Below are 11,726 nucleotides of genomic sequence, written 5' to 3' on the forward strand. Positions count from 1 at the left end.
ACCAGCAGCTGGAGTTTCATCCGCGGGACTTCAGCATTGCCAGGTGAGTTGTCCTCACTATACCAACAGGGTCGAAGGCACCAATGCCGGCCCTTTTCGGATTTGTATCTGATTTCATTTCATGTTATGCTTTATGATATGTATCCTGGTTATAGGATGGTTGCTATGCTAGTGATTGGTTAGATCGGTATCCTGGTTATAGGATGGTTGCTATGCTAGAGATCGGTTAGATTAGTATCCCGGTTATAGGATGGTTGATATGCTAGTGATTGGTTAGATCAGTATCCTGGTTATAGGATGGTCACTATGTTAGAGATCATTTAGATCAGTATCTTGGTTATAGGATGGTTGCTATGTTAGTGATTTGTAAATCTGTATGTTATATGTGCTTGCTGGTTATCATCCATGGAGTGCCCTTAGGGACTGTCGGTGGGCACGTAGGATAGCCTGAGAACCCTTGGTCTAGGCTCTCTTGCATGTTCCTTGTTTGGTTGTGGCTCTAGAGTAGGACTATCTGTTCGGGTGGCTATCTCACATCTGGTTACTTATGGTTACGCATTCTATGGGGGTTAGCTGGTAGCAGGACTGTATGTGGTTTGAGGATTAGTAGGCAATAGTGAGTTGTATGAATGTTGTTGCCTGTATCATGTGCCTACTTGATCATGATCGTTTATATGTCGACATATTGTGTTTGGCTGGGTTGAGGCGGTCCTGCTTTGTGCTGAAGGCCAACAGACCCAGGGCGGACCGGATATACTGCATACCCTTGGGGCATATTAGTCAGGCCGAAGGCCCAGAGAACGGTCCAGACAGTAGCGTTTTTGTACAAACGATAAATATTTATAATACTTAAAATGAGACTGTTGTCTTTTCTTTATGAAATATCTAATAGCTATTTTGACAGTAGCGTTTTTGTTTTACAATAATAAGATTTGAATGACTGGTTTTAAATAATCATTCTGTAAAATCATTTTAAAACCAGTACTATATATCTTTATACACTAAATTTAGTATTATGTTAATAATGCAAAAGTTAAACCATAATTTTTTTTGTTTTATTAGGTGTCTTAATTTTAAAAGTTATATAATTATTATTTAAATCTAATTACTTATTTAGTTTGTTTTAAAATAATTTACATTATAATCGTAATTAATTATTTGTGGAATAAAAGTAGAATGATAACAATATATTAATTTATTTTGTATTTATCATATATATATATATATATATATATATATATATATATATATATATATATATATATATATATATATATACACACACACACGCACACACGTTATATTATAATATAAGTTTATAAATAAGACACAATGTGGTTACCACCTTATAAAAATAAAAATAAGATTACAACCAATTAATCGGTTTTCTATTTCATTATGATCTTTAAACGGTTAATTATGTTCTAAAATTTTGTTATATGAAAATTTTGTCTAAATATATAAAAGTAATAATGTTTTAGTTTGTCAAATTATAAAAGTAAGTATGGTTTATGTTTTTCATATATGAAAATCATATTATGAAAAAGAGTACCAGCATCAACATGTTTTAAAATAAACTTCACATAGTATTTTAGTTTTTAAACATATATTTTGAAAAAATAACTATTTAGTTTGTGTAAGATTAATGTATACTTATATATGAATGGGAGATGATACAAGAACAATATATTTCGTGTTCTTTAAAGTATAGGATGTTCCTGCTAAGAACATATACAAATCTGCGTTCATAAATAAGTCCCATTTTTTAATGAATTTGCTAATATTTATTGCAACACACCCTCCTTCTAAACCTTAAACCCCTAAATAATCATACGAAACTAACCATCGAAAGAAACTATTTGGTACCCCTGCATCACTAATAGTCAAAATAAACTATTCTAGAGATTTGGTCTAAGGATTCCTCTATGTCCGCATGAAGATGACATGTTCCCATTCAAGCTGATAAGAAAACAATTTCTAATCTGATTATGTTTTGCGATGACAATCAATAAAACTCAGGGACAAACAATTCCAAATGCTTGTATTTATCTCCCATAATAGGTTTCTCGCATGACCAACTTTATATGGCATTGTCTAGAGGGATATCGCATGCCAATAAAAAAGTATTAGTGAACTCTAACGAACAGTTAAATGACAGTGAAGTCTATACATCAAATATGGTCAACAAAGAGGATATCATTGCTCTGTATGTATTTATCTTCCAGAATCGTTTGGAGGCATGACCATTTTACCTGGAGGTGATTTTATACATTTTTTGGCAATACAAAGAGGCAATCTTTCAGATATTATCCAGACATCATGTTCATTCAGATTATGGCGTAAATGTATGGTTTTACGTTTAACCGTAAACATGAGGCTTTAGTTTGGTTGTCTAACTAATGTTTTGGATGAGACAAAAGTATTTGATGAGTAGATTCTTAAAATTGTTGAAGGTAATACCGGTGGCCCAAATGATGGTGAATCTGAAGTTGAATTTTCAGAAGACATTGTCGTTCGCTCTGTAAGTAACCATATATATTAATTGTGTCCACCATTTAGCCATCCTTTGAAAATCATCTTGATGATCCATCATATTTTCAAGATAAACCTATTTTGGTCCTTACAAATGAAGAATTTGATGCTACTTATGACTACATTTTAGGATTTATGAAAGATAAAGGGAAAAAATATATGAGTTCAAATTCTTTACGTGAGACAGAGTTACTAGATTTTTTTGAGGAATCAATCTACTCTTCAATTGTGTTGAATGGTTTTAAGGCATCTAGAATTTCCAACCATAAACTTACACTAAAAATAGGTGTGTAGGCCCGTCTTCACTCATTTTCAGTTATATGTTTTTTGTTTCTTGCGTCACAAGTAAAACATGATTGAAGGTACTCATATATGACGAGGGAGTTCGTCTAACTAATACAACAAAAAGTTTTATCTACAAAGTGGTCCTTCAACGATTATACATATTCAAGTGTTTCATTGTTTTTTTTCAGACATTTCAATGATACCAATAATGTTTAAGCCTGTTTCTGTTACTTTATCTTTTTTTTAGTGTCGGCTTTTTTATACCTTTATATGTACATTTTTATATATTCCTCCGTGATTTACGCAGGTCATAATCTATTGTAATACTATAACCATGTGAAAGTTGATGTATTCGAGAAAACTCATGATCCTCAAAAGTTTTGATGATTTTGTTTTTTGCGAAAATAATTAGGTTAAATTTAAGACCGTAAGAAATTAGGTTTCAATAATGATGATCATTCGACATCATGTTCACGATTCACGAACTAACTAAAAGTGGTGACCCCTATAGTCATTTGGTTAAACTTATAAAAAAAAAGATATTTCATTTAAGTGTTTCAATAGATTTGGTGGTTTTTGTAATTACATAAAGACGTTAACGTCTATGGAGGATTCGAGATTTTTGTGAAAATGATTTGTTCAAATTTAAGATAATAAGACATTAGGGTTCAATAACAATGATCATTTAACATCCCGGTCATGGTTCACAAACTAAGTGAAATCGTAATTTTGATAAACTAACAAAAAAAATGGATATTTAATTTAATTGCTATAAACAATTTGGTGATTTTTGTTAGTACACACAAAAATATAATTATTATTTTATCTATACTATTGATGCATAAATATCATTAGTTACAGCAAAAAAATAAATAATAATAATAATAAATATATAAAAATAAAATCAAAAGAATCAAAACTTTGAACAGCTTCGAGCGTAAGGCATGTAACTACGAAGGAACATGTTAACAATTTAGTTGTTCAGTCTCTGGTGTTGATTAGCGGTTTGACCGTTTCCCCGCTGACTTTAAAATTTTTGTTAGAATACGCCCCAATTTACCTTCATAAAAAAGAACACCGTCGATTCATAAAGCAAACTTCTCTCCGGCAGTCTCCCTTCCTCCCTCGTTGACTCGCCGGTTTCCTGCCAAAAAAACCTCTGTAATTTTCAGCGGTCATCTTGCTCAACCTCCTCACTGTGTCAGGTCTCCTTGAGGTAACTATGAAGGGACATGTTTACAATTTAGTTTCACATGTTGTTAGACAATTTCATCTTATTAATCATAAATCACATCATAATCATTTGTTTATTTCGTTAACAGATAATGAATTTTGTCTGTTTCAATTACTGTCGTTCAGTTACTTCTGAGTGTTTGAAATTCGAACCTTAGAAAGGAGATGACTTTTTAGTTGGAATCCTTTTGATGTATGCTGATAATAAATCTAGTGATAAAGAATTCCGAAGCTGAAAAGATTTGTGCTGCTAATTTCTGGGATCTATGAACAACCATGTCAAGAAACTAACTTTTTTTTTTGTTTAGATCTTTTAGTTGTTTGTTCGTATCTAGTGCAAGCTTGAAATTTCCTATATGTATTGCAATTTCCCTTGTTGGGGGGTACTAATGAATCTTGTAGTTGTTTACAAAATGGTATTTGGTGTTGATTTGGTTAGGTGAACTTCAAATGGATTTTGTTTAGACAATAGTAGGGATGTTTATGTGGGTTAATCAGATCGAAATCAAGGGTTAAAACGCACATACACATTACGCGGTATATAGCTCCAAAATCAACTCGAAACTTGATGTTTGGGAATTAAAAGTGGTATATTAACACAATTAGAATTCATATGTGTTGTATTTTAATCTGTTTCTTTTTGAAGAATTCAAGGGTATTAATATTATTGAGTTTCAAATAATTTGATGAGATTTAAGTTGCATATAGTAGATACTAATATTTTGGATTTTATGCAGAGGCATTAGGTACTAGATCCTGACATTGAAGCACAAGTGAGGAAAGCGGTTGAAACCAACTTTCATAACAGATAATATGTGGAGATGTTTCAGAACTTACTGAGATACACCCTGTATATAAGGAGAAATTTATTTAAATAAATACACAAAATCATGGGAAGGGTGAAGTGTCAATAACCCACAACTCATAATGGTTGTTCTATCTGAACTTCCAGAAGAATCTTCTTCTTCTGTGTCAACTCATGCCCATAGTCCATCAACTCATGACCATAGTTCATCAATTGATGGTCATAGATATGATGTATTTTTAAGTTTTAGAGGTCTTGACACTGGTCTTAGTTTCACCAATTACCTTTATGAGGCACTTATAGAGGCCAATATTAGTACCTTCTTGGATGATGAAGAGATTGAAACAGGGGAAGATCTGAAACCGGAATTGGAGAGTGCAATTAAGGCATCTCGGGCTTCTATTATTGTGATGTCTAAGAATTACGCTTCTTCAACATGGTGTCTGGATGAATTGGTGTTGATCCTTGAGCAGCGTATCACATCCAACCATATTGTCATCCCAATATTTTATCATGTGGAGCCCGCCCATGTCAGGAAGCAACAAAGTAGCTTTGGAGATGCAATGGCTAAGCATAGACAGATGATGGAGGCAGAGACAAATGCAGATAAAAGAAGTCAATGGGCTCAAAAGATGGAACAGTGGAATAAAGCGCTTGTAGATGTTGCTAATTTAAAAGGAAATGATGTCAATGGAAGGTAACTACTTTCTTACCCATTTCTTCATGTCTGTAATTTTGTTTAATTAACGCATGAAATATCAATATCATGTTCTCCCTATGCATTTCAATAAGTTTTTTGATATCATTAAATAGACATGTGTATTTGATGTATTAGAATAAAGAAGATGCACGAAGTTGAATCTATGTTTTCAATTATGTAATCTCATAAATGATAAATGAGTTTGTTTAGAGTCAACATGCTGGTAATTTTTGTCACATTTGTAATGCATTTAGTAATTTATCATAGGTTAGTCCGTTTAAATAAACCATGTCATTCTTTTTCTATGCTTCTATTGAAAATCAATTTTAACCGTTTGCTATGGGTCAGCTATTAAAAATACAATACCATAACTGGCCCTTTTTTAGACGTAATCGTAAAAAATAAACATAAAATACCATTCTAGAAAGATAACCTGTAAGTAGTAAAAGATAACCTACTTTTTTTGGACGCACCTCTTAGATAGTTAAGTTTGATAGTTTTATAGAAACATAGTAAAGTTATGGTAGAGCTTGATATTTGAAATTCTCAACTCAAAACAAGAGATCTGTGTATTAATTGAAAGCAAGTGACTCAAAACAATCAACAAGGAAATTCAATTTGTGGATTCCTCCTGTTTAAGATTGAAGCTGATGAACAATAATTCTCCAAGGAAAATTCTAGACAATTGACATTATGCAAAATCTACTCACTAAACAATCTCTCTCTCTCTCTCTCTCTCTCTCTCTCTCTCTCTCTCTCTCTCCCTCCCTCCCTCCCTCCCTCCCTCCCTCCCTCTCTCTCTCTCTCTCTCTCTCTCTCTCTCTCTCTCTCTCTCTCTCTCTCTCTCTCTCTCTCTCTCTCTCTCTCTCTCTCTCATTTCACTACATGTCCTTCCTTGTATATTTTTCTTCTGGAGACTATCCAAGGCTTAGGCTCATTAGGCTTATCCAAAATATGGCTTACGTGAGTGTGGCAGTGGTTTAGGATCCTTATCAAGTTAAATGGCCCGTTAGTGAAATCTTGTCTTACATTGGTATGCGGCTTTGGTCTTATTATACATATATTTATGACCATACACTCTAGATGCTTATATTGTTAGAAAGTGAAAACACAATATGGTTTTGATGCAAAGAACCTAATTAAAATTAATAGCTTTTATATAATTGATTTGGATCTTTGGATAAATTAAATTTTCCTAATCTATTAGTTACTTTTGTAGATTTTGTTTTGAAGTTATTATTAAATTATTTTTCAGGTTCGAGACAGAGTTTATTGGAGAAATTGTGAAGGACATCTACCGTAGATTAAAAGTACCCCTAAGGAGCGCTCAACCGCTACTTATTGGGATGGACTATCATATTGACTTTGTCACTTCATGGTTGAAAAATGGATCCTCTCATAGGGCAGACATACTCATTATTTTGGGTATGGGTGGGATCGGAAAGACAACTTTAGCTAAATATGTCTATGGGTTACATTGCCGTGAATTCCATACAAGCAGCTATATTGAAGATATTACTAGGAAATGTGATGGAAAGTTTAATGGGTTGCTTGATTTACAAGAACAACTCTGTGGTGACATTTCAAAAACAAGTTTAACTAAAGTTCATGATGTTTTAGCATACACCTCAAAGATAGAGAATGCAGTAGCTCATAAACAGGTATTTCTTGTTCTTGATGATATCAGTACTCTTGATCAGTTGGATGCATTGCTTGGAAGCAAAGGTTTTCACCCGGGAAGCAAAATCATTATAACAACAAAGGACGCATGGTTGACAGAGAGTTGTGCACTTTTCAAATCAAATATAAAACCCAAGAAGACAGAGGTCTTGCTTCAAAGCTTACATGAGACTGAATCACGACAACTTTTGTGTGTCCATGCATTCATGTGCAACTATCCTAAGCCAGGGTATGAAGAGGTGTTATATAAGCTTGTGAATTATTGTCAAGGACATCCATTGGCTCTTGAAGTTTTGGGCAAGTCTCTACACAATAGAGATGTAGCCTACTGGGAAGGGTGTATAGAAGTTCTAAAGAAAGAAACAAGTTCCCCTATAAATAATGTCCTGAGAATGAGCTTTGATTCTTTGCCGTCTAACAATGATAAGGAGTTGTTTAAATATATTGCTTGTTATTTTATTGGAATAGATAGACATGTTAGTGAAACAATTTTAAAGGCATGTGATATAAACACGAAATCTGGGATCACAAATCTCATTGACAGATTCCTTCTTACTATTGGATGGAACAACGAATTAAACATGCATCAGTTAATTCAAGATATGGGAAGATGCTTAATACGTCAAGAATCACTTGACAAACCATGGAAGCGAAGTCGATTATGGTGTCATGAGGAGTCATTCAAAGTGTTAAAACAAAAAAAGGTAAGAGACAATGTAAGCTTGCAAATAGTGTGTATATCCAAAGTATTTTGTATTTTCTGATTCTTTTATTTGATTTGTGTTTGTTGTTACTTCTTAGGGAACAGGAAATCTTGTAGGCCTTGTCCTTGACATGCGAATGCTTGAGAAAGAGAAGGATGCATCATTTGAGCTAAAGACAGATGCATTGATTAATATGGATAATTTGATGCTACTACAACTTAATTATGTGCATATGAATGGATCCTATGCGAACTTTCCAGAGGAATTAAGAGGCTTGGCTATGCATGGTTTTCATCTAAATTCTATACCTTTAGACTTACCTATGGAGAATCTTGTTGCTCTTGACATGTCATACAGCAGTATTGAATCATTTGTCGGTTGTTATAGTAATCCACGACTTGAGAAGAGACAAAAGGTAAGTTATCTTTGTTTATCATTTTTCCATGTTCAGTTTATAAAATTCGTTACTATTCTAACTTATTTCCATTTTTTGTAGTTGGATGGGTCATGCTTAAAAGACAAAAAGTTGCTTGGATCATTGAAAATTCTTAATTTAAGTTTTTGTAAACAACTTCGTAGTGTTGGTGACTTTGACCAACTCCCTGCACTTGAGAGGTTAATCGTTAGAAAATGCATTAGTTTGCTTGAGGTTTGTGAATCAATTGATCAATGTGTTGAACTTTTCTTCGTGGATCTCAGCTCTTGCGACAAGCTTGAAAATCTTACAAACATCATAGGAATGTTAAAAAAGGTTAAAACTGTGTTGCTAGATGGATGCAATCTAGGTGAATCTCGAATCAAGAATATGGATATCAAATCACTGGAAATGTGCAAGGATAGTAACATTGGCATATACAAAGGAACCTCTTCCTCCACCTTTGTGCGTGCTATACCAAGTGATTTGAAGTTGTTTTCAAGTTCTTTATCATGGTCTTTAGTAAGTTTGTCGCTTGCAAATAATAATTTGTCTAATGAATCCTTTCCCATGGACTTGGGTTGCCTATCCATGTTAAAGAAATTATATTTAGATGGCAATCCTATAAACTCCATGCCTAGTTGTGTGAGAACCCTTCCTAGGCTTGAGATACTTAGCATGAATAACTGTGAAAAACTGAAGTCAGTTGAGCATCCTCCACGTACACTAAGCAGGTTATTGCTCTATTCTGATCAGCAGCAGTTTGTAGAAAAAGTTGTATTTGATCCCGAAATGTCTCCACTAGAGTTATCATCAAACTGGAGGGTAGGTTATACACCTTGGTCATATGAAATTGAAGGTATGCTCAAAATCGAAGCAATGGTATGTGTTGAGGAAAAGGTATTACGTAGCTTGGGATGGACTAATGTAGACTTCTTTAAGGAGAGAGGCGTGCAAACTAACTCTCCGGAATCTAAAATCCAGGTGTTATGTAGTTATTAATCTCTATTTATGTGAATATGTATAAAATAATTATTATGGTGATTAATTAATGTGATTGTATGTGGCAGACAATGTATTATGAATTTGGAATATTCAGCACGTGGTATGAAGAGGAGAAGATGCCGAGCTGGTTTAGGTATAGAAGTCTGGGGACATCAATATCATTTACCATCCCATCATCATCTCCAAAAAACCTTACAGCACTCAACTTCTGCTATGTACAGACATTGAAATCTATCGATGAGTGGTTGGAATTTTCATATGATCCTCAGTTCCCTCGTTCACCAATGATCACAATTAGTAATATAACAAAAAACCGCATGTGGATATACGAGCGTCACATGGACAGAGTTATTGTAGATGGAAATTATTGGGTGATGTTAAGTCATTGGATGTTTGGGATGAATGAGATGGAAGCTGGTGACCACATTACTATCACTGTTACAGAGCCAGATGATGAACTTGTAAAGGAGTGTGGGGTGAGTCTTGTGTATGATGATGGAGAAGAAGAAGAAGATGCATTGGGTTATTACAAGTCATGGAATCACATAATTGGTGGAGATCTCTCCCCTTTTCAAACAACAACAGGAGAATACATCCTAGACAATATGCGGTTTTTTGCTGATGGCATTCACTTGTTTCCCTATCATCGAAAATTCGTTCCAGATGGTCCCAACTTTCAAGGTAAATGTTATTTTTATTAAAAAAATTATTTGTTGAGTCTTATGTGTAATGATCCGACCAATGACCCAGTTCTCTTAATAGATTGATAATGATCCATTTATTATAATAGATGGATCATAATATAAATCTTTTAAACAAATGGATCATATGACCCAAATCCACCCATGCATTATTGATTTGATTGACTTATAATAAGATAGGATTTTGTTTTTATAAAATATAAAAAATAAAAGTTCTACTTTTAGTTTATAAGATGAATAGACCCTAGCAATGATCCATCTAAATGGGCCGCTTTGTTATTTTACTTGATCAAATATTTTGACATGTTAGATCATATAAATATTTTGGGACCCACTGGATTTACTTTGTCCAAATGGATGTGTGTGTATAAATTAACACGTTACTTTTTATCTGTTTTAACTGTTCAGAAAAAAAGGGAATGTGGTTTAGAGCTTTATCTCCAAGGAAGCCGGACATAATTGGTCGCTTAGGTGAGGTATACTTTCTAATGCCCAAACCTTTCTCTTATCGCATGAATAAAGGGTATACACAGCCAAATATGTTATCTATTATATTTTGATTGGGCTAGGATGTAACAAAATAGAAGTAGTTATAGCATTTCAATGGATGCTTGAAAATAGCAATATTTAAATGTAGTTGGGTCTGATGAGATGGGGGCATGAAGCTCTCGTCCTTACATACTCATGTGGAGCATGTCAAGCAAACTGTAAAATATTTTGTAGTCGAGTGGGAGCATATGGAATGCAATGGAATGTTGTACAACTTTAAACAGGCCTAACCTTTTATGGACATACCAAGCCCTAATTCCTTCATTTAGGACTCTGAATTCAGTGTTTTTTTGTTTTTTTATTTTATTTTATTATATTTGTTTTTTTGTATGCCAAATACATGATATATTTGGCTGTTGTTATCAATTATTTTTAGTTGATTAGGAATTTCAAAATTTTGGCTGTGCCTGCCTAAATAGAACTCTCCCTATAAGACATTAAATTTTAAAATTTTCTTACTTTTCTTATATTCATAGGGTAAGGGGGAATCTTCAAGGTCTCATCCTTCACATGAAAATGCTTGAAAAAGAGCGGCTGTCTCATTTGAAAATAGATTCATTCGTCAAATGGGTAACCTATGCTACTGCAACTCGATGAGTTCTATCCAAAATTTCCACAAGTAAGATGGTTTGCTCCTCAGGTATTTGAATTTTTCTTTGTCATCCACCATTCCCACCACGAAACCCCATCTTGAACCAACACCCAAACTCAGTGTTGAGTTGCCTTGAATTTATGTTAGACCATGTATATTTGAGCAGTGAGAGTATACAAGAAGGTATTGATTTGTACTTTTGTTTCATTTTTAATTCAGTTATTTAAATCGTTTTTCTTTTCTTTCGTTTTTTTTTTTTGAAGAATGAAACACATTGTAAACGTATTTGTTTTGTGTTCGTGGAGAGGACTCACCAAATGTCTAAAAATGCTTAAATTTGAGAATAGTTTTAAAATTTTAAAGAACAACTAAATATGAAGAGTATTTTTCCCATGCATATCTCATATCATTAATATAAGTATGTTTACATATGGGCTTTACAGGAAATAATCAAAGTAGGTGATGTGTGTAAATTCAACTAGTTTTATCCCTACTTTTTATTAATAATTTGAACACACAAAGGCA

General features: G+C 33.5%; 1 protein-coding gene across 3 annotated transcripts; it reads left to right on the forward strand.

The window, feature by feature from the left end:
- Positions 1-3,866: 3,866 nt before the first annotated feature.
- Positions 3,867-11,451, forward strand: LOC145042124 (disease resistance protein RUN1-like). 3 transcript variants are annotated; one of them, XM_078990508.1, is made up of 8 exons: positions 3,868-4,033; positions 4,788-5,552; positions 6,811-7,939; positions 8,037-8,354; positions 8,436-9,338; positions 9,425-10,040; positions 10,469-10,531; positions 11,086-11,451. In XM_078990508.1, exons 2-8 carry the CDS (start codon positions 4,978-4,980, stop codon positions 11,088-11,090), a joined length of 3,609 nt encoding a protein of 1,202 aa, XP_078846634.1. In that variant the 5' UTR covers positions 3,868-4,033; positions 4,788-4,977; the 3' UTR covers positions 11,091-11,451. The 3 variants fall into 3 exon arrangements, with proteins under 3 accessions (XP_078846642.1, XP_078846634.1, XP_078846627.1); XM_078990501.1 differs by having other exon boundaries at positions 3,869-4,033; positions 10,469-10,536; XM_078990516.1 differs by lacking the exons at positions 10,469-10,531; positions 11,086-11,451 and having other exon boundaries at positions 3,867-4,033; positions 9,425-9,492; positions 9,581-9,692.
- Positions 11,452-11,726: the final 275 nt, after the last annotated feature.

The sequence above is a fragment of the Lactuca saligna genome, chromosome 1 (genome assembly GCF_052625555.1).
Source record: "Lactuca saligna cultivar CGN05327 chromosome 1, ASM5262555v1, whole genome shotgun sequence".
NCBI classification, from domain to species: domain Eukaryota; kingdom Viridiplantae; phylum Streptophyta; class Magnoliopsida; order Asterales; family Asteraceae; genus Lactuca; species Lactuca saligna.

Excerpts from the sequence above, each read along its gene's own strand:
- LOC145042124 (XM_078990501.1), top strand. The coding sequence starts at position 4,978 with ATGGTTGTTCTATCTGAACTTCCAGAAGAATCTTCTTCTTCTGTGTCA. Across the intron at positions 9,339-9,424 it reads CTCCGGAATCTAAAATCCAG|ACAATGTATTATGAATTTGG; the intron begins GTGTTATGTAGT and ends TGTATGTGGCAG. Across the intron at positions 10,537-11,085 it reads TAATTGGTCGCTTAGGTGAG|GGTAAGGGGGAATCTTCAAG; the intron begins GTATACTTTCTA and ends TTATATTCATAG.